Source organism: Equus caballus, chromosome 9, assembly GCF_041296265.1.
Source record: "Equus caballus isolate H_3958 breed thoroughbred chromosome 9, TB-T2T, whole genome shotgun sequence".
Lineage (NCBI taxonomy): Eukaryota > Metazoa > Chordata > Mammalia > Perissodactyla > Equidae > Equus > Equus caballus.
In genome coordinates, this window is record NC_091692.1 from 21555457 (window position 1) to 21581949 (window position 26493).

At 35.2% G+C, this 26493-nt stretch overlaps 1 protein-coding gene across 2 annotated transcripts in view; it reads right to left on the bottom strand.

Annotated features, from left to right (window-relative positions):
* Positions 1-1507: 1507 nt before the first annotated feature.
* YTHDF3 (YTH N6-methyladenosine RNA binding protein F3) overlaps positions 1508-26493 on the bottom strand; it is a 38218-nt gene continuing 13232 nt past the window's right edge. For both annotated transcript variants that reach the window (XM_023648535.2, XM_023648536.2), the window contains 2 exons: positions 22500-24098; positions 1508-4589 (listed from right to left, as the gene is read on the bottom strand). In XM_023648535.2, the coding sequence (XP_023504303.1) occupies positions 4566-4589; positions 22500-24098 (1623 nt within the window). In that variant the 3' untranslated portion in view covers positions 1508-4565. The remainder of the gene's footprint in view (positions 4590-22499; positions 24099-26493) is intronic.

Consider the following 26493-nt stretch of genomic DNA (forward strand, 5'->3'; position numbering starts at 1 on the left):
ATGTTAGCTCAGGGACCATCTTCCTCATCAAATAAAAAAATTACACTCGTCCCAAACTTATTTTCAAAACGAACATTCACCATTGCTAGAATAAGCCATAGCCTTCAAAGCTATTTAAATCATAAATTACAAAATTTCAGAATGGCTAAGAATCATAGATGCATTCTACCAGGAATCTTAGATGCAGAGCCAAGCTCTGATTTTACCAATAAGTGAACTAAAAACAAAGGGAATGATTTGCTGTCAATCTATCTGTTAGAAGTAACTGGAAGTCCGGTCTTTCAACTCCCAATTCTAAGATCTTCCCCTATACACTAATTCCATTCTGGTTACATATGTGTCAGAAATATCCAATAATATTTTTAAATGACATTCAATTATCTAAATCTCTAAGTGTGTTCTAAGTAGAGTATTCTTTGGAGGAGCAAGGGGGGTGGCAGGAAGGGATGAGGAACCCACCAGTGTTATGAACTCTGCACTCATATCTTTCCTTGCATACTAAGTTTTATGAAAACAATTTCTCATTTACATTTACTCCCAATGTTGTATAGCTAACTCAAATTACAAATTCTGAATTTACTGCACTCTTTATAAACAAACTGTATTTAAACTGCCACTACTATGCACGAATATAGAAGAGATCTACTTCTCATTACTGCACCAAGACAAACGAGCAAAGACTACACAGCAAGATCATGCCATGGCAAATACTGTGATTAGAAAGCAAAGAAAAAGACCTTGAACTGGCCAGTTAACTTCTGACTCCAAGAATATTTTAGTTTCTAGACTAGAATTACTAAATCTAGTATCACTAAGCAAGACAAAGCCAAGCCAATTAGGGTCTCAACTTCAAATGAGTAGTCTCAAATGTAAGTATGCTAATGAGATGCAAACCCTCGCTTTAGAAGACCAGTCAAAAGGTTCTGGTGATGCTCCAGTGTGGGACACCTAAAGTGATTCTGTAAAACTGTGCCCTGGTCACAGGCAAACTCTGTTGTATGCATATGGTGGGTTTCAAGAGCACAAAACGAAACTTTTTGGTTTCCCCGCATCTGAGCAAGTACCTTAGATAGAGAGCCCAGCAATGATCAATGTGCCATCCAGAGTCACCATGATCCTATCTACATAAGCTCTATCTATCCCAAAGAATAATGTACAGACTGTCAGAAAAGCATTCTTTGGTACCAAGAATGGGGGATTAGGGTTATTAGACAGCTGGTGCCACTACTTCTTATTACCTGAAAATAAATAGGCCTCTTTCTCTTTTAGTATTAAGAGCACACAATTCAATAAGCTCACTGGAGTGGATAAAAATTAGGATAAACTGTTATCTTCCCTCTCTTTAATTCCCCCACTTAATTTAAATAGCCAACTAAAATGAGTGATATAATCTATTTGTACTTGAAAGATATGTCCATCAGGAAATCCACAATAAAGTTGACAAAAATGTTATGTTTTCTGGCAGGCAATACATATTTATAAAGATAAAATGGAAAGAACACAGATATGAGTGAACAATTTTTATTGAAACCCTCAAAGATTAAAGAGGACCAAATGGTGAGTTTGGGTACCATAACAGAAAATCTCACCTAACTGTACCATCATTCACAGGAATGAACAAACCCAAACACGACAAAATTCAAATTCTCATGTAATTGCTACAAGTGAATGCAAATGAACTAATCATTTTATCATAACCTTTCTTTAATCATACGAAAAAGAAGGGAATTTACATGGCATAACAAAAGATATGCAAAACTCAATGAAAACACAATTCTCTTAAATTTCTCAAACAATTTATAGGACACAGAATGCACTTGAAATGATTAAATGACTTAAGCTGATTCTTTTTTATTGCAAACTGTTTTAACATCAGCTTAACCCCCATGCATGGTATTCAAAAAGAACACAGCTTTTGAATTAGAAAGATCACTTAAGTTAAAATAAGGAATCAAGTATTGAAATTAGGAAAAGGCTGGGGTTTCTTTTGCAAGGAATCTTCAAGTACCAATATGTATAGAGAAAGAATACTAATTTTGGTTACATTTTCCCCCTTACTGTTAAATATACAAACTATAATACCTTTCAAAATAAAATACCCACATAAGATAACTTTAATAAGAAACATTCAAACCAGATCTTGGAAAAACATTAAGCAAGAAATTCACTGGGCCAATAATATCCTAATTTGTGACTATTCGAACATTTGATTACATTCTCTCCCTTTTGGTCTCTACAGTTAGGAAACACTCAGTTAGCTGTGCTATTGAGACAACCTGTGATAATTTCGCTTAGAGGAAAAACATTTTGCAATACACTGACAGACCAAGGAGGGAGAGAAAGTAGGTGCTCTGAAGAAAAATGAGGAAAAAAATTACCAATTGAAAAGATAAAGTGTTTGTTGTTTTTTTTTTTTCCAAAAGGAATGCTGCACCCATTTCACTTAATATTAGAAATCCAGGTTAAAGGCACTGGGATGTACTCCTCACCATGAACAGACTACTCAATTACATTGGACACTTCTGAGTCGGCTACTGCAATCAGCCTGCTTGCTGAATGTTTCCCTGACACTTCTTACATAGAAACTTAAGTAAATTAAACAAGTTTGAATCCATTTATAATGTAACTAGTTTTATAAAAATATTCAGAGTTGCTAATAAAGCACCAAGAAAAAGAGAACCTCAGAGAGAGGACTCATATCCTTTCTACAAGGTCACCCCTTTACAGTTTTCTCTAATAGGACCTCCAGAGTGACAACAGTCACTTTGAACATGTCCTATCATATAACCTTAGGGATGTAGAACATTGCTATGGTGACTACCCAAATGCCAATTTTCATTATAAATAGTTAAGAGATGTGTAACAAGATTTCATGGCTTACTCTTTAAAAAGGTAAAATAGGTGCAATTTTCCTTTAAGAAAGTCTTTATTCTGTAATATACCATTAATATTGTGATGTTCCCTTCAGTAGACACTGATATAACTACACTGGGACTACCAAAGAACCGTGAAGGAGCTATGATTATCTGCAAATACTGTATCTTTTTCACTTGAATACAGTATTTGTGCATTTTAAGAAAACATTGTACAAAAAAAATTATATAAATGAAAGCCTCAAAGAAATACGTCACGAAATTTTTGAACTGAAGTGACCAAAGACCATACTAAATGAAAACATCTCTAAACATGATGTAAACATAAATAAAGTAATGCAAAACATCAAGGTATTCAAATCTACTGTATTGCTATTTCACCCTTAATGTATCTTTCTACGTAGCTTTCTCCTTTTGGAACAGTAATATAAGGGGCAGTACATTATCTTCATAACTTTATGCCATCAAATCAGTTAATACAGATGCATGATACATTTAATTATACAAAATCAATTTGTTTCAAGATATAAAATTAATGTTGATATGTAATTAATGAAAAAAATAAGATGTTAAAAAGATAACTATAAGAATACCCAGATATATGCTGTATTCCCATTTATATAGATCTGATCAATAAAACATCAACACATTCACTTAGATACTGATTTAATCCATGGATCAAGGCCATATTTTCAAAGTATTTTAAGGATGCCAGGACACTGCAAAAGCTGGAGAAAAGAGTTGAGGAACAGTATATGCTTGCTAAACAAGAACTATGTTTATTTAGCTAGTGAATACCTAGAGTAATAAATTTTTACTTCATGATAGCAATCAGGCTCGCAAACACCCAGAAATAGGAATTAAGGGTTTTAAATGTAGTTATAAAGGTCATAAAAAGTCTGATTAGACTGAGGTACATTTACTCAAAATTTTGAGATTCATTAAGTGGTAGCAAACAAAATAATTCCTCAGACAAATGCACATTTTTCAGTATACATATTATTGGGGGAAGGCGGGGAGAAGAATGTGCATTAACTGGTGAAATCCACCAAGCTGCATATCAATATTCTGTTACACCAAACAGTTTGAAGACAAGGGAAATGTTCTAATATAATTTCAGATTATGTTTCATTTGGCTAAAATAGAGAGTAAGGTTGCTTTGCCATTTTAAAAGTTAACTACAATAATTTTTCACATAAACATTTAGACTTGAACTCCAGGACTAAATATGGCATGATTATTTTGCGTTTAATCTGTCAAATAGCTAAAAATTGACAATTTAAAAACTACAACAAAGAAAAAGTTGAAGCAGTGTGACTCTTACATCATTGAACCACTTCTAATGGTTAACTGTTAGTATTTAACAAATTCAAAGAGTTAATGAATCCTTGCATTCATTCAGTCTTCTGTGCCTTAGCTAGGATGCATAATTACAAAAGACAGCAGATACTGGTAAAAGCTTCAGGACAGAAAGTGCTTGACGAAGTTACAGTTCTCAAGTGTGTTTGGTGAGAGTATAAGGGCAGATGCGCTGATGAAAACCATTACAAGAAGAGTCAACTCTGTGTTAAAGAGTTCAAAGATGTCACCTTTAAGCAGAAAAAAAGCTTTAATAACGTCTTCTTTGACTTATTAGGCATTTTCAGAGTCTACATCATTAGTGTTGTAATCTAACAGGACATCTTCATATGGTTATTGTTTGTTTCTATTTCTCTCCTGAAAGAAAAACACAAAGAATTTTAACAAAATACCATCATTATTTAAAGATTTAAATTATATGCACATAGAATGCAAACATCTCCATAAAAGTTCTTCAAATAATTAATTCAAGTAATTACTTAAAAATGATTTACTATTACCTATATCCACCATAGTGGATTGATTATCACGAAATATTTTAAAATAAAGACATTCCAAACACAAAGACTTATTTCAGGAGAGTACAGACCCTCTCTACAGCCCTATTTTCCCACAAGGATTTTGTTTAAGGTGAGAATATCATAATAATGTCTTTCTAGCCCTTTCAATGAGTTTTTGATGGTGAGCTATCAAATAGACCTAAAAGGCCTTTGCAGCAATTTGAAAACTACTGGCTGATGTAGGGTTAGGAGGAAAGGAAAAGGGTTGAGGTAAATTGCATTAAAGTTGCATTAAATTAAGATCTCAGTGCTAATAAAAAAAATACTTTGAAGCACAAGCTTCCTCCATATCATATTCTCATATTCCACATCAAGAAATATTATTAATCCTTATTAATTTCTTCTACAAAACCAGAAACCCCTTGAATAAAAAGCCTGAGTGATGTTTTCATGTGTATTAACCAAACATTTGCCCATAATACTTTGAAAAAAGGATGACCAGCATTGTGCATGCCTATCAATTGAATACATCACGTAGTTTGTGCCATCTTGCTTCAATGTGTAACTCAGCCGTTCTTTCAGAAGCATCAGAATCACCTGGATGGCTTGTGGAAACACTACTGGGCCCCAAAGGTCTGAAGCTGTATGTTTGAGTTCACATTTTTAACAAGTTCATAGGTGATCCTAGTACTGCTGGTCCAAGGACTGCATTCTGAAAACCACTTGTGTTTAACATTTTATAAGACTCTCTTTCTGTTTTCACTACTCTCATTTTTTTTCTGGGTAATACATGTTCCATAATAAATCTGAATGTATTTTGCACATGGTCAGATTAGCTTCCCATCTTCTGTGACACCATCAGAAAACTGTACTTTAAATCCCAAAGAGAACTTTAAGTTCTTTGTTATAAAGTCAGTTCTTTTTTATTTTAATATATTCCTAGAAACTTGAATAACAGTATTTAATACAGAAAGCTAATAAAATAAATGCCCTCATAACCACAAATAAAATTATTTCATAGACTCATAAGTTATCAGTGGGATATTTGGAAATTAAAGAATAAAACAAAAATGAAAGCACAGAGCTAGCTAATTAATCATGTTTCAAAAGAATAAACAAAATCTAACACCACAAAGGGGAAAAAAAAGACAAAAAATCTGGTACTAGGAAGCTGCAGTCTAACTTACAAAGGCCCTAAAGCTTTTAAAAAGCAGCCTAAACATACAGAAAGTTTAGTTCTCAGATGAAGGAAACAAAAAGATTTGTATGCGAAATTCTGAAGCCAGCTTTAATTAGCTAGATATAAAACAAGGTGTTATAGATGAAGCAAGAAGTGAAAGCACATTGCTCATTCTTCTCCATAAAATGACTGATCAAACTAGAGAAATTCATCAACTTCATGAAAAGCCCCAAAACTATAGGAAAAAAGGGGACACTCCTTAAGGATAAGTTAGACAAAGAGGAGTTTAATTCAAGGAAGATGATTAGTTAGATCAATGAGGATTATGTGTTACTTAAATAGAAGTTAGAGACGCTGTTTCCGTTTGAACTGTCATCAACTATGCACTTTAAATGAATCAATAAAATATACAGATTACATATATATTATAATACATCTACGTATTTAATGCGTAACTTCCAACTCAGTGGACAAGAAGAAAATTACAAAAAACTCCATCAATCCAATAGGACAAAAAAAGAGGGAGAGATAGCCTGAAAGATCTAGATTAATCAGAAAGCACAAAAATAAGATGGCAGAAATAGTTATATTATTTATACATTTACAGTAAACAATCGAAAGATTGTAGGTTCATCAATGAAAACAAAATAGCTCAAATTTTTAAATTTTTTTTAAAATATGATTTACAAGAAATAACATGTTATTAACTAAAACATAAGGACCAGAAAAGTTAAAAGTAATGAAAACAAACCAAATGAAGACTGATCCAACTACACTAATATCAGAGAAAATGGATTTTAAGGGAAAAACCACTGCTGGAGATAAAATGATCGCTACATACTGAATAAGAAACACTTTTTTAAAAGCTATGACAATATTAAACTAAAAATACAACTTTACAAATGTTAAAAGTTGTCAAAATTACAAAGAAAACCTGACAAGTTCCTCATTACAGCAGGAGAATTGAACACATTTCTCTTAATAATTAGTAAAGCAGAAAAGTTAGTAAAAATATAGACTGAATACACAGAATACAGAAAACTGAGTCAAATAATTACAGGGTACACAATGAACAAACACAAAAGGAGACTATATGCCAGACCAGAAAGCAAACATAAATACCAAAGAGTATCATACAGATCACATTTTCTGACATCAATTTTAGAAGCAAAACAAGCAGAAAACAACAACAAAAAACCCCCATCCACTTTTGGAAATTCTAAAACACTCTTCTAAAAGTCTCCCCAAAAATCATAATGGAAATTCAAAAATTTTTACATCAGTACAATAACAAAAATGCTAAGTCTAAGTTCCCAAAAAACACCTGGAAATTTACATGTGTAGAATTTTTTTAAAAACCTGAAAAGTAATGAGCTCATCATCCAACTCAATAATAGGAGATGAGTAACAGTAAGCCCCCAAAAGTAGAAGGAATGAAATAAGATAGCAGGAGAAAATAATGAAACAGAAAACAAAATAAAGAGACCAAAATTAAAAGGTAGTGTTTTTGGGGGGTGGGGGGACAACATAACCAAAAAAAAATCTCTGGAAAGACTTATAAAAAAAAGAATTGAAGCATAAAAAATATCACAAAGACTGATAGAGCTAAAAAATAAAATACCATTAATGCCAAGATGCAAAAGCTTAGGACAAAGCAGACAACTTCCTGAAGAGCCATACTAAAGAAGTTTAATCAACAACTAAAAATCTACCCCAAATAAAAAAACCACTGGGCTCATATGGTTTTATAGGTGTATTTGATTAAGTGTCCCAGAACTGATAATTCTAAACTTACACCAACTGCTCCAAAGACTAAAAAAGAGGGAATATTTCCTGACGCATTCTGAGGTTAGCAATACTTTGATACTAACATTGTCAAGAAAAGCATGAGAAAACTAACAATCCAGTCTCACTTGTCACAAAAAGATCTCTTAAGGGCTGTTTTTGCTGGTAACAGAGTGTGGAGGAGCAAGGTGGGAATAGCAAGGCCAGTAAGAAGGCTATCACAAATCATAAACCAGTAGGATAATAATAAGAGCTCTTAGACAGGGATGAAAGATGGAGAGCTAGTGAAAAGTGCTTGGATTCAGGATACCTTTTGAAAGCAGAGCCAGCAAGACTTACTGATACTGATCAGACATTGGGTGAGAAAGAGAGGCATCAGGAATGACTCTAGCACTATTGGCCTAAACAACTGGAAGAAGAGTGGTGCCCTCTACAAACTCGGAGGTGGTTTGAGGCAGGCAATGCCCCAGGAGTAACAGGAGTTACACTGAATTTAAGATGCTTATTAGACAACCAGGTGAAGATATGGAAGAGGCAACTGGATACATGAATCTGGAGATAAGAGGAAAGGTCCAGGATGGGTATGCAAATTTGGGAACCTTCAGCAAGGTAAACATTCATCAATAAAACTCAAGTCCTTCTGAAGTTTATGATCAATATCTCTGCTTTCAGACAAAAAACAAAAAAACGCATTTATATTAACAAGATCTAGAACTGCACCTCACACTGTTAGTATTAAATATTTGAATATAATGAGATATCTATGGGCATGCTATCATCTACAAACCACTAGAAATATGAGACCAAGAAATGATGAGCTATCGGTAACATCACTAACTTCTGGTGTTGCTACAAAACAAGGTACATATTACATGGCTGACATCACAGTTACAAGTCCTGGTGTGTTGTGGGGAAGTAACAATTCCTTCAGAATTACAATAAAGGAGCCATGATCAGTAAACCCGGAGAAGGGCCAAGCCTCTAGTGATAGTTCAGAAGACTGCATTTTAGACATGTACACTCTTTAGGATAAACACTTCCCAAAGTGATTCACAGAACTCAATTTTTACTTCTGTGATTGAGAATTCAGAAAACAATTTGGAAAGGGATCCCTCCTCCCTCACTTTTCCATTAATGGAGAGCTGCGCATCACCAGGCAGATTCTGATATTTGAGGGCTTTTGAGTCTCTGATGTAAGGCTTCTTCACCACATTGAGCTGAGCAAAGGTACCAGAGACCAACATATATACATGTTCCTAAGGTCAAGACCGAGAACTTGGCCTATGGAGATGAACTCCAGCAAGAAACTTACTTGCCAACAGTATCTTTTTGACAGAGCTTAACAGATGAGCTAAGATTTCCCTATTCTTAAGGCTAGGGAAGAGCTGGAAAATGAAATTCTCTTCAGTGTCCTCAGAGGGACTAACAACTTGCCCTTAACATTACACATAAATGACTTAGTTCCTTTTAATCATCTGTAGGTTTATCACCATTAGCAATATGTCAGTAACCAGGCCTGAGCCCAAATGAGGAGAAAAAGTAACTGCGGATCTAAGAAGCCATACTACCCAGAAAGAAAATAACGATAAGCACTCAGAACACAAGTACAACAAAACAGAACTGCTGAAGGAGGCAGTGAACACTTAAAAAAGAAAAAAAGAGGGGCCAGCCCCATGGCCTAGTGGTTAAGTTCAGCGTGCTCCACTCTGGCAGCCCAGGTTTGGTTCCCAGGCATGGAGATACACCACTCATCAGGGGCCATGCTGTGGCGGCAAACCCACATACAAAATAGAGGAAGAATGGCACAGATGTTAGCTCAGGGCGAATCTTCCTCAAACAAAAAGAGGGAGATTGACAACAGATGTTCTAACACTCAAGGTGAAGCCTCCTCAGCCAAAGAAAAAAATGAAAAAGAAAAAAGCAAGGAAGCAGGCACTTGAGACCCAAATGCAACAAAAACAAAAACCCTTTTTCTAGCTTAGAAATCTCATTTTCAAATTGAAATTTTTAGTAACTGAATTAAAGGGAAAAATGGTCACTGCTTCATTTGGGAAGCAGAACATTAAGTCCAAGAAATACCTCAAATTACAAAGCAGAAAAAAAGAGGTAAAAATCACAAAGGAAAAAATAACAGAATTGGAGGATAAACCCAAGAAAAATGAACAATCTAGAAGCAGGAAAAAGAACTAATGGAAGAACTAACTAAATAAAAAAATTTCACAAGTTCTTTGATACTCCTCCCTGCATGAACTGGGGCTTGATCTTCCTCCTCTTGAGAGTAGGCTGGACATACTAACTTGCTTCTAAGAAGAGAAGTACACAAAGGGGAAAAAAGAACATTTACATTGGAGAAACCCAGCAGGCACAACCTTAACCAAGTAATCAAAGTTAATATCAGCAGTACTAAGTTACATATGATTGGATGAGAAAACACTTCATTTATGTGGTATTCTTCCCCAAACCACATAACCTCAGTCTGATCATGAGAAAGGATTAGGCAAAGAGACACTGAGGGACACCTTACAAAACACCTGACCAGCAGTCTTCAAAGGTGGTGTTCCAGGTCTTGAACAGAAAAAGACACTAGAGGGAAAACTGCGGAAATTCTGAAAAAAATCTATAGTTTGGTTAACAGCATCAGATCGATTTAATTTCTTAGTTCTGATAAATGTACCATGAATATGTAACATGTTAATAATAAAGAAAACAATGATATAGAGAAATTCTCTGTATTACCTTTGCAATATTTCCATAACTTTAAAATTATTTCAAAATAAAGTTTTTAAAAATCATAATAAAAAGTTAGAAAAACACAACTCCCAAATACATTGCTGCAGAAATATGAAATACATCTATGTTCTACAGGGTATTGCTATCTTAATGGCTGCCCTGCTTTTCTCCTCCTCGTTTACAAGGATAAAAGTGTTACTTAAATTCTGTCCGAAAGTTAAAATCAGTGAAATAACAGACTATATTTTTAAATTTAAAAGAGTGTGCATGGTCCAAGAAAGGCCAGTTTATAGATGAACAATGACTGAAGTTAAAATATACAATAAATTCAATTCTTCAGGAAAATTAATGATTTACCCAGAATGAAATCTGCATAGGCTGGCTGAGAGGACTGGAAAAATCCATGCTAATGAGTAAAAGAAGGACCGTAACTGATGAATAAAACTCCCGGCTGTTCAAAAGACTGTACATTTGTCCAGAGCCCTTAAAGTACTGTAGTACTGAGATAAGCTTCTGACATGCATTGTCCCAACAACAAGGATCCTTTTTTGCATTACAAGACCACAAACAAAGAATGCTAAGAAAATAGACCAACTCAGCACTGTAAAATAAATTCAAAACAAAAAATCAAGGGAAAGAACAATGATTATGCTTTGGAGGTTCTGTTTTTGGAAGTCAACTCTTCAAATTTCTTTTTCTTTTCCTTTCTTTTCTTTTTTGCTGAGGAAAATTTACCCTGAGCAAACATCTGCTGCCAATCTTTCTCTATTTTTTCTACGTGAGCCACCAGTACAGCATAGCCACTGACAGACAAGGTGTAGGTCCATGCCTTGGAACCAAACCTGGGCTGCCAAAGCAGAAGGTGCCCAATTTAAGGACTAGGCCACCAGGGCTGACCCAACTCTTGAAATTTTTTAAACTTACATTTCCATTTAAGCGAGACTCTAATATTCTTGATCCTCTGCATGTCCACTCTATAATAAAAAAGTGCTTTAAAAGATTCCAGGGCCAGCCCAGGTGGCTTGGGTTCAGTTCCCAGGCACAGACCTACACCACTGTTAGCAGCCAGGCTGTGCTGGCAGCACACATGCTAAAAAATAGAGGAAGATTGGCACAGGGATGTTAGCTCAGGGTGAATCTTCCTCAGCCAAAGAAAAAAAGAGATTCCAGTGCCCAAGTTTGCATTTATAAAATAAAGTAGTATTTCAGTTTTCAGAAAAGAATAGATGCAGTCTAGTAACATAAAAACTGTTAATCTGTACCAACCAAAGACTAAATAACTTTAAAGTGTACGATGAAATGGAAGAGTCAGGAAGAAGTTCAAATAGTGAAAAATGGTGAAGAACACTCATAACATATGTTTAGGTGGTCCAAATGAGAGTAAGAACATGGTTCTAAGACTTAGGACTAATTGATGTTTTAAACTGTGATTTAGTTTCAGCAAAATAACATCACTCATCACAATAAATTAAGTATTTTGTTTATGTATCATCTTATTTTGGTTTTACAGTTTTCGCTTAATTTCATATTTAAGTAATACTATATTAAAAATATAATTGCAAGAATAAAGGAAAAAGTACAGAGGCCAGCCCAGTGGCAGGGTGGTCAAGTTCATGCACTCCGCTTCAGTGGCCCCAGGTTTGCAGGTTCAGATCCTGGGCGCAGACATGGCACTGCCCATCAAGCCATGCTGAGACAGTATCCCACATACAAAATAGAGGAAGACTGGCATAGATGTTAACTCAGCAGCAATATTCCTCAAGCAAAAAGAGGAAGGTTGGCAACAGACGGGTTCAGAGGTTCAGATCCTGGGTGTGGACCTACACACCACTCATCAAGCCATGCTGACGTGGTGTCCAATGTACAAAATAGAGGAAGACTGGCATAGATGTTAGCTCAGGGCCAGTCTTCCTCACCAAAAAAAAAAGAAAAGAAAAAAGAGACAAAGACAAAGATCATAAAGAAAAACATCTCCACTTGAGGACAACATGATTGTTAGGCAGAAAATCCCAAGGATGTTCTATTAGAACTACTAGAACTAATAAGCAAATTATGAAAGTCATAGGATACAGGACATTTCTATAAACCAGCAGCAAACAACTGGGAAGTAAAACTGAAAATACAACTACATTTACAATGACATTAAAAATACAAAATACTTAGCAATAAATTCAGCAAGAGACATGCAGGCCCTCAATGCTGACAACTACAAAACTCTCCTGAGAGAAATTATGTTTATCTCTCCAAGCAGACTGAGTTCTAGAAAGAAATGGCTATTTATCCTTAGTGGCTCACTGACAACCTTTACTATTTATCTGTTGTATGAATAAGAGAACTTAAGGAAAAAACATACAGGATGTAAATACATGGTGATACACGTTGACTAGAATACGAGATGTGTGCTAGGAGAATTCTCAAAAAAAAAAAAAAAAAAAAAAAGACTGATCTGGGGGCCAGCCCAGTGGCTCAGCAGTTAAGTGTGCACGTTCTGCTTCGGCAGCCTGGGGTTCGCCGGTTCGGATCCCAGGTGCGGACATGGTACCGCTTGGCAAGCCATGCGGTGGCAGGCGTCCCACATATAGAGGAAGATGGGCACGGATGTTAGCTCAGGGCCAGTCTTCCTGAGCAAAAAGAGGAGGATTGACAGCAGATGTTAGCTCAGGGCTAATCTTCCTCAAAAAAAGAACCAGACTGATTGGGGACCTGGTAACAGAAGCTCGTAAAGCCAAGCAAAGGAATTCACATGCAACTCTATTTCACAGTCAGATTTTGAACTCTTTACAATAAAGTGAAAATAATAATTATATTCCAGACTGTCATTTACAAGTGGAATAGTCCACTATTAGTTTTACATCCCAGTTCTTTTACTATATATGCTATGATCTGTTTCTATTCCCTTATGTTATTTCAAATGGAAACGAGGGTACATCAATACGGAATGTCAACTGTGACAGATACTAGAGCTGAAACATCATTCAAGGGGCCGGCCCCGTGGCCGAGTGGTTAAGTTCGCGCGCTCCGCTTCAGCAGCCCAGGTTTGGATCCTGAGTGCGGACATGGCACCACTGATTAGGCCATGTTGAGGCAGCGTCCCACATGCCACAACTAGAAGGACTCACAACTAAAAAATATACAACTATGTACTGGGGGTATTTAGGGAGGAAAAAAAGCAGGAAAAAAATTTTAAAAAAAAGAAACACCATTCAATAAACTCAGTTTTCTGCCAAGAGACAGTAAAGTCAGTTTCACTCAGAAATTAGAGTGCAATAGTTAGTAAATTCCTAAATGAAGAAACTGCATGTCAAATTTTTAAAATAAACTATTAAGAGGAAAGATTATTCAGTAATTGTTACTTTCAGAAACTTAAGATATTTCACATTCACTTAAAATTAAATATATATGTTCCTGAAGTAATCATGTATTTGCTGAAGAAAACTAAATGAAATAATTGAAATACCATTCAATTTACTGATGACTGTTCATACCATAACAGGTACAGAAGAACTATCTCCCAAAGATCTATAATTAACCCAACAAACTATAGGTAGTTCGTTTACTAAAAACTCATAAAATTATTTATCAGTACTGGAACACAACAGAGTCACCATTAACTCTCCTGGGGGAAACAAAATTAATCTGAGGAAAAATTAAAACAAACCAATATTATAAAATGTTAACTGAAGTACCTCCTTTCTCCCCCTGACTTGAAAAGAATACTTACCAAGTTCAGAATAGATTACTACTGTAATAAAAACTGAATCATCTTGACTATTCAAACTATAACACAATGTTTTATCAGAGAATTATTTAAATATCTAATATAAAAGTTTTTGGTATCAAGTGTGATATCTCCTGGGCCAAAATGAATTTGTTTCTGTTAATCATAATTAACTCACTCAGAAACAGAGAACTACAATCAGAAAAGTCGACCAAAAAAGTAGCTGATCAGAAACCTCAACCCATTCTTGATCCTAAGACTGTAATTTGATTAACGGGAAAGCATTAAACTAAATGTTCTACTTGAGAAAAAGTAGTATAGAACTGTCAGGGAAATGCTTACTGCTGTCAGAGGTCTAACTACTAGTGAAGTAACTTCTTGTATATTAACACAAACTTGGTTACGATGTGACAGACCTAACATCATCTCATCTCAGAATCAATTATTCCAATTGTGAAAAAAATTATATCAGGTATTAAAATTTACTCTTTGGAAATACCCAACAATATAAAACAGCATAAATGACTAAAACGCATAGAAGATTCTAGAAATGAAAACTATTTCATAGGGATTTTATTATAATTATGTCTCGCTTGTTTCTGCTTACGCTGCAGGTCTTCACCTCTTTCTAAGGGAATAAGTAAATGCCATATTTTGGAAGTTCATCTCAAAGTTACGGGCAATTGAAACCTCTAATTATTCCTATATGGAATTAAAAGAGCCAGTGAACTAAAAATCTCACCTCAGATTATGTTTCCTGATCAATAAAGATTTACAAGAGTGAAAGAATATAGTAGGATCTAAATGACTCACATTCAACAAAGGTAAAATTTCAATAAAAAGATTAAATAGTAGAATAGAGTAAATGCTACTGCTATGCAGATTACTTGAATTTATACTGCAGAAATAAACTCAGTACATTATTAGTTCTTTGTTTTCTTTCTTTTATTTTCCAACTACAGTAGCTTTATCACTGAAAGTAATACATACAAAAACCAAGTTAAAGTAAAGCTCCCCTTTCCTCCTCTAGCCCTCTCTAAATTAAGGTCCTCTGATGGGTTGCCATTCTAACTTTAAGTAGCATATTAATACACAAATTTCTTGATTTGTCATTTAGACATTATCAATTCCCACTGTATATGATGAGTAACTTATCACAGTGAATATATTATATTCTCCTTCACTTCCCCATCCCTACACTAGACACCACACTATTTTCAGTTCTAGTGACTGTCCTTATGACATTAAATAATATGCGTAAGGCACAACTGCTTGACATATCATCTTTAAACAATTATCTGTTCACTTTCAGAAAGATGAGAAAAATAGTACATTTATTTACCCTTCCTCAAACCTGTTCTTCCCACTCCACCTCATAACATTTTGTTCTAACTAATTAAATCTTCTATATACTATTGTCCATTTCTACAAATGCAAAAACCAACAGGCAGCATTTATTATATAACTTGAATGATCAAGTACATAGTTCCTAAATAAAGTGCAGTGATTAAACCAATAAAGAAAAAACATTCTATGACATTCAAATGTTCCAAAAGGAAAGAGATTCTTCAAAGCATTTACTCATCTAACAATGTTTACTAAACACCTACTTTGCGCCAAGCATTAAGTGCGAGGAATCAGCAGAGAATAAAGCAAGTCTTACTTTCTAAGAGCTTATGTTCCAAAGAGAACAAAGATTGGCTAGGAATTTTATGTTTTCTTTTTAGCTTCTTTCACTTCTCAAGGTCAGTGGTTTCCAAGTGAGGGCTCATTTCGTTTGTCTGGCTTCAAAGACCACAGTGCCATTTAACAGACAGAGGAGAGAGCTGCTTGTAGTCCTGAGATAGACTGCATACAATGAAGACTTGTCTAACTCAAAACGCAAAGTCCCTGTTGTGAAAAATCTGTTCTAGTATAACCAGCTACCAACTGTTATTATCTCTTGACTTTCTTTTTCATTTTGCTGAAATACTCCAAGTAACTTTCTCATGAAGGACATGCGACTAAGCTCTTGTACACTTGAAATCTTTATTTTGCACTCCCCACTAATCTAATTCAATACTCATCTTTAAGAACATAATTCTAATACTACCTCCCCCCCACTCTGAAATTAATTTTACATATGAGTATCTGGAGGTATAGATGAGAGAAGTATGATAGTCTGATTCTCCTTCCTTTGCAGGTAATTTGTCTTTTGCTCAGGAAGCTTTTAAGATTTTCTCTTTACCCTGTCTTTTTTTCCCCCTTTTCTTTTTAATTTTAAATAATTATGCTGGTCACGCAGTAAGCCCATTCTTTCTGAAAATGTGTACCTTTTGGCTCTAGAAATTTTTCTTTAATCATTCTTCCGTTTATTTTTTCCCTGTACTCTTAATAACACTCGTTTAGAAAGAAGTGGATCTCCTCTCTTTCCATCACATCTTTCCCCCTTTATATTTTTCATCTCTATTGCTCCACATTTGGAAATTTCTTTGATTTAAAATTCTAGATCATAACCGGATCAAAAATATGAACATTTTATTAATCTGCTTGATCACTGATTTTTTTTTTTTGACAATTGCATTTCTCATTTCCAAGAACATTTTCTAGTTTTCTTTTTACATATGAATCCTAACAACAAGCCAAATTCTGTTTTATATTTTAAATTATCTTCTGCTCCCTGAATTATCTATTTCTTTTGGTAGGTCTGTCTTGGGTTTTCTTTCATAAAGCTTGATTGTAATCAAATGTATCAAAATTATGCGGTCAAATCTAAGAATGAAGAACTGGACAAATACAATAACATAGATTTCTCCTCAAGTTTTAAGTTTCATCAATACCCATCACTCTAAAATAGAGGGCCTGACTAAGTTTTACATAACCAGACAAGATATGTCTGGTTGGCTCCTCCATAGGGTGCTTTGCTGGCAAGGCAAACTGGGGAATTCCTCCACTGAAAAAAATAACAAGAAGGAAAAAAATTAGTCAATAAAAAAGACCCAGCAATGACAAAATGGAAATAGCTTTTTAAAGTCCTTGTCTGCTATCACAAGTAGGCTCACGAATTTTAAGAAAACCATGAACACAGTAAGATGAGAAATGAAAGAAAACTACAGCAACTGCAGACCTAAACGTAAAATTTAAAACTATAAAACTTCTATTAAAATGCAAAGGAAACAATCTTCCCAAACTTGGGGAAGGCAGAGAATTAAAGTCAGGCCAGTATAGGCCTTCCAAAATTGTTCTTATCCAAAACTGTTCGGGCTATTCTAGGTCCTTTACCTGATCTTAGCCTAGACCTTGTATTATAAAAAAGAAAAAAAGGCTTCAAAGGACACTGTGGCTCAAATAACAGACTACGACAGTTATATAAGAGAATATCCTTATTCTTAGGAAATACACTATACTTTTTTGAGGTAAAGAGCTATGATATATGAAACTTACTCTCAAATTGTTCAACAAAACATAATGCAAACAGGGAAGACTGCTAATAGGTGAATCTGGGTAAAAGGCATATGAGTGTCCTACATACTATTCGTATTTTTCCAAATACATTAAAAATCGTTTCCAAATAAAAAGATGAAGGAAAAAAGATTCACTCATACGTTGCATGTAACTATAGTTCAATCATTCTACTATATTACTATAGCAACAATGCATTTTGGTTATTTTCCTGCTTATAGAGATTTGGATTATTTCCAGTTTTTTACTATTATCGATTGTGCTCCTAAGAACATGCTTGCATGTCTTCTGGGGTATTTGGAAGTTTCTGTTAAGTATATATCTCGAAGGAAAACTACTGAATTACAATGTATATGAAATGTTCAGCTTTATAAAAACATGCAAAAGTGCTTCCCCAAGAGGCTATATCAATTTAATATTCCATCTGCAATTGTGTAAGAGACTTTGATGTATAGTCTCTCCAATACTTGCTATTACGAAATCTTTTAATTTTGCCAGACAAACGGACAGAAAAGATTTTCTGATTATACTCTTTATTTGCATTTCCCTAATTATTAAGACTGAAGACCTTTTTATATACTTGTTAGCCATCTGCCTTCCTATCTCATAAAATGACTATCCATATCTTTTGGCCATTTTTCTATTGGGTTATCTATCTTTTCCTTAAACTGATTCATAGGCATTCCTTATATATTCTTGATTCTAATCTTCGGTAAGTTATGTCCAAATTTCTCCCAGTTCCTAACATGTCTTTTAATTCTCTTTAAAGCATCTTTCGATGAACAGATTTTAATCTAGTCAAATTTTACCAATCTTTTCTTTTATAATAGTGCTGTTTTGTCTCTTTTTAAGAAATCCCACTTTATTCAAGGTCTGAAGGATATGCATTTGGGAAAATGTGACCTCCACATACCAGAAGCTCTGAGGAATTTCAGCTAAATACAAGACAGATGGGGTCATGTTAAAAGAGAAACACTAAGTAATGACGTGCAAATCTTTATTTAAAGAAGAAACAAAAAATGTCTAACAAGTAAAGGAATGAATTCTAGCAAAACAACACTAATTTGTCCTTTTTGGTGGAGCTAAAGACGACCTAGAACAGACAGGGAGTACATCCTTCATCACTGGGATGCCAAGAGTATTTGAAAGCAGTTATGCTGGAAAGCCAAAGTGCAAGCACAAGCATATCTAAGAGAAAATACACAAATGAAAATCCACAAATTCTGCCTGGACAAGGGATAAGAGCACCAGGAAGAAAACTGGGCAAGGACATGTGATACCCCAATTGCCAAACAGTTAATAAGCATGGAAAACTGTTCAGTGACATGGAGGTTTCAAACTAAAAGAAAAGTCAGATTTCACTTACTAGCATATCCATTGTACTGATTCTCTCTTCTTACTCTTCACATGGTGATCAATCATTTAACTGGTAAAATCAACTTACATTATGACTCTTCCATCTCCACATTTGCAATGGGAAGAGAATACGCAACTAACACTAAGCATTAAAGGAAAGCCTTAAAAAAAAAAAAAAAACTATTTTGGAGGAAACACCTGATGTAGATGATCCTCTTCCTAGTTCAGTGATGACAGGGAAAAAAAGCCAAAATGAGTCAAACTATTTTTTCACAAAAAAGGACACTAACACAATTATAATGAGTCCAGATCATAGCTGCCAGAGGTTAGACTCGGCGGAAGGATGTAAATATAAACAGATACTCCAAGATAGTTTTCAGGGGATGATGGAACTAGTCTGTATCCTGACTGTCATGCTGGTTACACAAGTCTACAAATGTATTAAAATTCACAGAACTGTACATCCAAAAAAGTGAATTTACTGTATGACTTTTTTTTTTAACTTTTAAAAAGCATATGTACAGAATATTTATAGGAGCTTATTTACACACTCCAAAAAGTGGAAACAACCCAGACGTCCTTCAATGGATGAATGGATAAACAAACGCTGGCATATCCAAAGAAGAGAAAGGTACTTAGTAATTAAAAGGAATAAAGAAGTGATACACAAAACAACACAGATAAATTGCAAACATATCATGCTGAGAAAAGAAGTCTTAAAAAGATTAAATACTGTGTAATTTCATTTATGTAACATTATGAAAAATGCCTCACAGAGACAGAGAACAGATCACTGAATTAGGGGAAGACAGAGCGGGGCACTTGAACTACAGAGACAGCAAAAGGGAATTTACAAATTTACTGTATGTAAATTAAGAGAAGAAAAACACATTAAGAAGGATATGGAAGATGAAGTAGTTTCTAAAAATGATAATTACAGGAAGCAAAAATAGGCTTTAAACAGTCATCTTTGTACTCAAAATCAACATGGACTGGGTCAAGGGATTTAGGTAAGAAAACAATCAACAGATGGAAAGGGGAGCTAGATGTGATAATGTAAGCAAACTAATACTGTCCCTGAAGAATTCAAAACCTCACAAATCACAGAATCAACACAAGCCAAATCCAATCAATAACAGAGAATTCAAATTTGAAAAGTTCTCCAAATGCAGAAAAAAATAATAAAGATAAGAACCAATGGCACTCAGGGACAAAGATTCAACATATTTTTAGACATTACTAGGAAAAAAAAAAGAAAACTTGGCCTATAGACAAAGGGTTAAGGAAAATTATACTAGAGACCCATACTGTACACATTCCATACATGTTCATACTGCAGGAATAAAGAAAAATCTTTTGTGCAGAGACAGAAATAGCTATTTGCAAAGAAGAAAATTTAGGCTGGTCTCAGACTTCTCCATAACATAGAACTATAAATAATATAAAATAAAGATAAAACTATAAAGCAGAGCCCTAAATGAAAAGACTGTGACCAGGAATCCTCTAGGCGAACTGCTATTCACACATCATGGCCAAAGAAAAGCATTTCTTGGATAAGGGCTTAACAGACACATTACCAAATTACTCTTCCTAAAAAAATAACAAAATAAGTTAAATAAGATTCAAAGTAAACATGTCAAAGATGAGTTAGACATTATAAAAAGACTGGTAGTAAACCATAAAGCAATTTAAATGTAAAATTCAAAAATTACGAAGTTTAAATCACTGTATAAATATGATTACAAAACAATATGTAACTGTTGTAAATAACTCGAGACAATTATACAATAAAAGAAATAAAACCGGGACTAAATTTTCAGAGTGCATAGGGAAGAAATATGGGAAGACAAACAAACGTGAGTGGGACAAAGAAAAGCTGACATATATTTCCTTGCCACTCATCTTTTCTCCCTGAGTAATCTCATCCCACTTCCATGGAATCAACTATTTAGAACAAAAAGCTCCCTAACCTTTAACTCCTACATCCTGCCTCATCCAAAAGATTTCACTGTCTTTCCCAAAGGCATCTTAAAATCGGCACATCCTAAAAATGAAATTTTCACCTGCATCCTACTTTTCATACCCCAAATCATTTCTCCTGACCCTCTATTTGTAATGTCAGTTACCATATACCTACTTACTCAACTGCGGAGCTCAAAAATTCAGAAGCTACTTTTGATCCTCCTTTTTCCCTTACTTCTCACATTTAAATGGGAGAAAGCTCAATTATACTCAGCAATTCATTCACAAGGTTGAGCAGAGCCTTAAATAGTCATCTGTATTATTCCAAAGCAAAGTCTAACAATTCAGTACAGCAATCACTAGCACCTGAATCACCTGAGGTGCTTGTTAAAATGTATGCCACCAGGTCCCTTATCAAATATATCAGATTTTTCTGGGGTGGGTCTCGAGAATCTGCATTAAGAAATACTTCAATTGATATTTATGTGCCCTAAGGTTTGGAAACTACTGCTCTAGGATCATTACTTCAACATTATTCACCAGTGAGGAATGTTAGTTCAAAAGTTCCCTCTTCTGCTCAGACCAAGAAGCCACAAGATATCTAACTTCACTCACAGAAACAATCACTGACGCTTTAAATAGAGTTAAGTTCCTACTTTATCTTAACTTCTACATAAGAGTTTTCCATTGCAAACAACACAACTTATTGTAGAAGGTTCTAACTTTATTCCTGCTTCACCTGAAAAGAAATTTAAATGTACTCTCCATGGAAAACTCTGCTAGTTGCCTACCATCCGTTCTCTCTTGTCCTCCTAAAACCAAGACCCTAATTTTCTTTTGTAGTTTAGAAAGGAAAACATTCCCCAGCCTGTACTGCTCTATGTGCCCTGTGATCGAATTCTGGCCAGTATGCTGCAAGCACAGTGTGTAACTTCAGGGGAAATCTCCCTGAGAGTCTCAGAGAGGGTAAGTAACAGGATTAGTGATCAAATGCTGCTGAAACTAAACCAAACATCCGTGCCTTCCCAACTCTGAGCGGCTGCCCTCAGGTCAAATCCTTACTATATTGTATACAAATGCATTAAGTGCACAAATTATAAAAATGCTCCAGGAGTTTGAAAGAAAAAAATCTATTTTACTTCTGATAAATACAAAATGGATAATATTCAAATATTTATTTAAAAGCTATTGGTTTCAAACTCCAAACACATTTTCCCATAAAATTAATGTTTATGATTAGTGATTAGAGTCCCTGCCAGTTCCTAAGTCTGCTTAATTATAAACACAAAACTTACTGAACTCTGATGAACATGAATCAATGACCTTTATCACCTGAGGAGTATGAACAATAGGCAGGAAGCAAACTCAGAGTAAGGGTTACTCACCCTTGGGAAAGAAAGAGTAAAGATTCGAAGACGGCATCAGAGGCCTTTAAGGGTATTTGTAGACTTCTCTTTCTTAAGTGAAATGATTGCTTTCCTTCAGAGTAAAGTTCTTAAACTCATAACGCAATATTCAAAGGCATTAAGGAATACCCATCCATGCATACCACCCCAATAAAAAAACCCTACACACAAAAATTACTGTACTCTTACCCTACGCATGGCTTCCTCCTCTTCTTGACGCTTTTCATAATGTGCAAAGTCATCAAAGATTGAGGTGGTATGCTTGAAAGTAGCAATTATTTTAAGCACTTGCTTAGCTTTTTCTAGGGGTACCTCTTGAGTGTCCCTTGAATTGGTAACTGGTTTGTTGTCATTATTTTCTAAGCGAATATGCCGCAATTGGTTATTGGGAACATCTTTGACAAAGATCCATTTAACTTCAAATTTGCCCTTCCACTTATCCTGAGACCAGACACCAGCGTATGCGTTATAGTCCACAACAGACTTCATTTCAGCCACTCCACAAAAATGTCCACTACCATTCACACTGAAGAGTAAATAGAGTGGGCCTTTCCCATTCAGGGAACGGTAAGCTGCATCCAAACGCTTATTACCATGCTCAGTACTACACCAGATAGAGTACTTAATGGAACGGTGTATGTCATCCTCAGAATAGCTTTTAATTATAAACACACGTCCATTCTTCAGGTTCCAGTCAAAGTCTTTGGGATTATAGTTGTTTATGGCCTTTAGCTTTTCAAGCACTGGATGCACTTCTACACTAGAAGGTGAAGCGCTGACAGGAACAACACCTAAACCAAAGTTTTCACCGCCCGCTCCATTGTTCTGGTTGAAGCCAGCTCCCCTATTCCGAGGAGCGACCCAGCGATTCTGCAGCTGTTGCTGTTGGGGCTGCACTTGGTGAGGCTGAGCCTGTGGCTGAGGTCCTTGTTGCTGCTGTGGTTGTGGTGGCTGAGGCTGCTGTTGAGGCAGTTGGCTTTGCACCAATGGTGGTGGTTGAATTAATGGCTGAGGCTGCTGGATTATAGTCTGAGGAGGCAGAACTGGTTGGGTTGGTGGAGCCTTTACCACTGACCCCTTTTCATCCCAAGTTCCAATATTCATATTGTGTTTTATAGGAGGTGGTGGCACAGCAGAACCCCCAATTCCCACATTGCCCTTGGGTTTAAGTTTCGGCTGAGGTTTGGCAGGCTTTCTGGCAATGGCAGCCCAGGAGGTTGGTTTAGGCGCTGCACTGCTAACTGGGGGCACACTATTGGTTGCAATGCTAGTCATCCCACTGCTGCTCAAGGCTGTACCTACAGTTTTTGTCACTGCAGCTGTCAGGTCACCACCAATTTTCAGTCCAGTCATGCCTTGCTCAATACTGCTTATGCCAGGCACCTTACTTAAAGTATCATTGCCAAATCCAGCCTGTCCATCAGTAATAGCTCTCCCAAGAGAACTAGGTGGATAGCCATAACTGCTACTATAAGCAGAACTTTGTGTTGATTGTCCCTGAGATCCACTTGTCCCCCATGTAGAGAAATCAGCATTACCAGGAAAAAAGTTAAATCCATGTTGACCAAGAAATGGAGGGGTATTTCCTAATGCCCCAGGTTGACTAAACACACCATCTGGTATATAATGATGTTCTCCATTACTCATTTGTCCATAAGTTGTCAGATATGGCATAGGTTGGTCTCCAGCCGTGGACCATGCTGCTTCCCCAAGAGAATATGGAAATCCAATGGATGGAGCATAGTAACTAGGCATGTATGGATCTGACATTGGTGGATAGCTGTTACTCTGGAAAACAAAAGATGGTAATCAGGAGTGAAATGTCCTTTGAAGAGTAGAGGAAAAGAAGACATCTGAAAGATTAAAATCAAATAGTTTTACATAAATGGAAAACATATGCACCTGTTCCAGATAAACACAATTAAAATGTCAAATCCAGTTTTATCACCAGAAAAATTTGCTGATGATTATTTTTATTTTAAAATAGTTTTTATAAAATTGCAGGTTTTTTTGGGGGAAGGGGAATGCGGATTCTTTCTTTCAACAGCCAGATCCTCTGGCACAATTTAAAAATACTGTAATTTCTATAAAAGTCTCATTTATAAGCTTTGCAGACACAAAATGATCATTTACAGCCAGCTTTATTTTAAGCAAGTGATGTATCCAAAAATTTATATGCAAAGATTAAACAAGCTGGAAGCTATACCAAATAATAGAGGAATTAAATTATAGTCTATCTTATATGATGAAATCCAGTTCAGCAATTAAATTTTGTACTTTCATAAAGAAAAAATAAAATAGAGAAATGTTCACACTCTAAGAAGAAAAAGAAAAGATTCAAGATTACACCTATAGCATGATTCAAATTTGTTTCTTCTTTTGCTTTGCCTTGCTCATTTTGAAAAAGCAAACCTTACTATGGTTTGTTAGCAGTAGGATAACAGATGTCTATTTTCTTTGTGCTCTACTTCTAAATTTTATGCAATAAACTTAACACTTTCCTGATCAGAATTTTAACTTAGAAATAGTGAGTTCTGGTAATTTTTTTCCAAAATTACTGCAATTAAATCAAATTTTACTTTTAATAATATTAACTAATCATTCAGTGATCTGCAGAAAATCAGGACAAAAAAAATTAAAGAAAAAAAAACAGTCAAATTTGTTACTAGCCAATGCTAAAAATATTTTAAGGATTTCTTTTGAAAATGGATTTCATATGCCAAAAACAGGCCTGATAATAAATTTTTACTCTTTGATTTAGGTGTGATTTTTAAAGCCTCAGGGAGAGCTTTAGAAGTTGTAGAATTAAGCAAGGTGAAAAAATTAAGCTAGTATCTAATCAGAACAACTAGTATTCCCTTTGCAAGGGTCAATACTATTTTGAAGGCTGATTATTCACAATTTATATAGACATCATTAGTCTAAGTTCTCTGAAACAGTGTTTAACCCATTTTTTTTGCTGTTAATCTCTTGGAACTTTTCTGCCACTGCTTTCCCACTCAAGAAAGTATATCACTACAAATCTGTGACTAACATCATAGATACTACCTTAACTCATTTTAAATTATTTTTTAAATGCCTATCATTGAAAACTGAGATGCTTTGGGGCCAGCCCGGTGGTGCAGCGGTTAAGTGCCCATGTTCTGCTTCGGCAGCCCGGGGTTCACTGGTTCGGATCCCGGGTGCAGACATGGCACTGCTTGGCAAGCCATGCTGTGGCAGGCGTTCCACATATAAAGTAGAGGAAGATGCACATGGATGTTAGCTCAGGGCCAGTCTTCCTCAGCAAAAAGAGGAGGACTGGCAGCAGCTGTTAGCTCAGGGCTAATCTTCCTCAGGAAAAAAATGAAAGAAAGAAAACTGAGATGCTTTATTGTTACTGTTAAGTTACTCGTGACACATCTCACAACTGTTACAACTGTCCACTGTCTGTGAGAAAGTTAGTTTAATATTTTGTCTTTTGAAATGATTCTGATATAACTAAAATGAAAATAAGAAAAACAAAGAGGTTGCATTTAAATTAATAATTATGACACAGATTTACTGAGTATTTCCAGTAAAGCTTGAACTTAAAAACAAAAAACAATTGTCTTCTCAGTACTATTTAATGAAAAAAATGACTTTTTAAATACACTTCATATTAAATATATTTTACCATATTCAAAACTGGAATGAAATAGTAACTGTGTTACTATTTACTAATTTAGTTGAACACTTTCTTTACTACAATGGATAATTATTAACTGTATTTGAAAATATATTCAAAGGATGCTCACAAGATTAGTATGAAGGAAATGAAGAGCATCTTTTGAACGACCACAGTAGTGGCATCATTACAGAAACTGACATTAGAAATACTCAGTGCTGTATTTAAATACAAATACAAGAGAAGCCTGAGGGAAGCTCAAATCACAAACAATGGTTTTCAAAGAAAAAATTCTTGGAAGAAATTAATGAGTAAACTTTACTATCCATGAAGATCTCTCTCTCTTTCACACACACACACACACATAATTCAGCCACTAAATCATTAGTGAAAAACAGAAGTACTCCTAGTGTTTCATACTGACAAGGAAGTCACTGCAAGACTCTAAAAAACTTAAAGAAAGTGAACAGAAGTTCAGCCAGTATAAATGAACACATATAATTGATTAAAAAGACTTTAAAGACTGTCCTTTTTTAG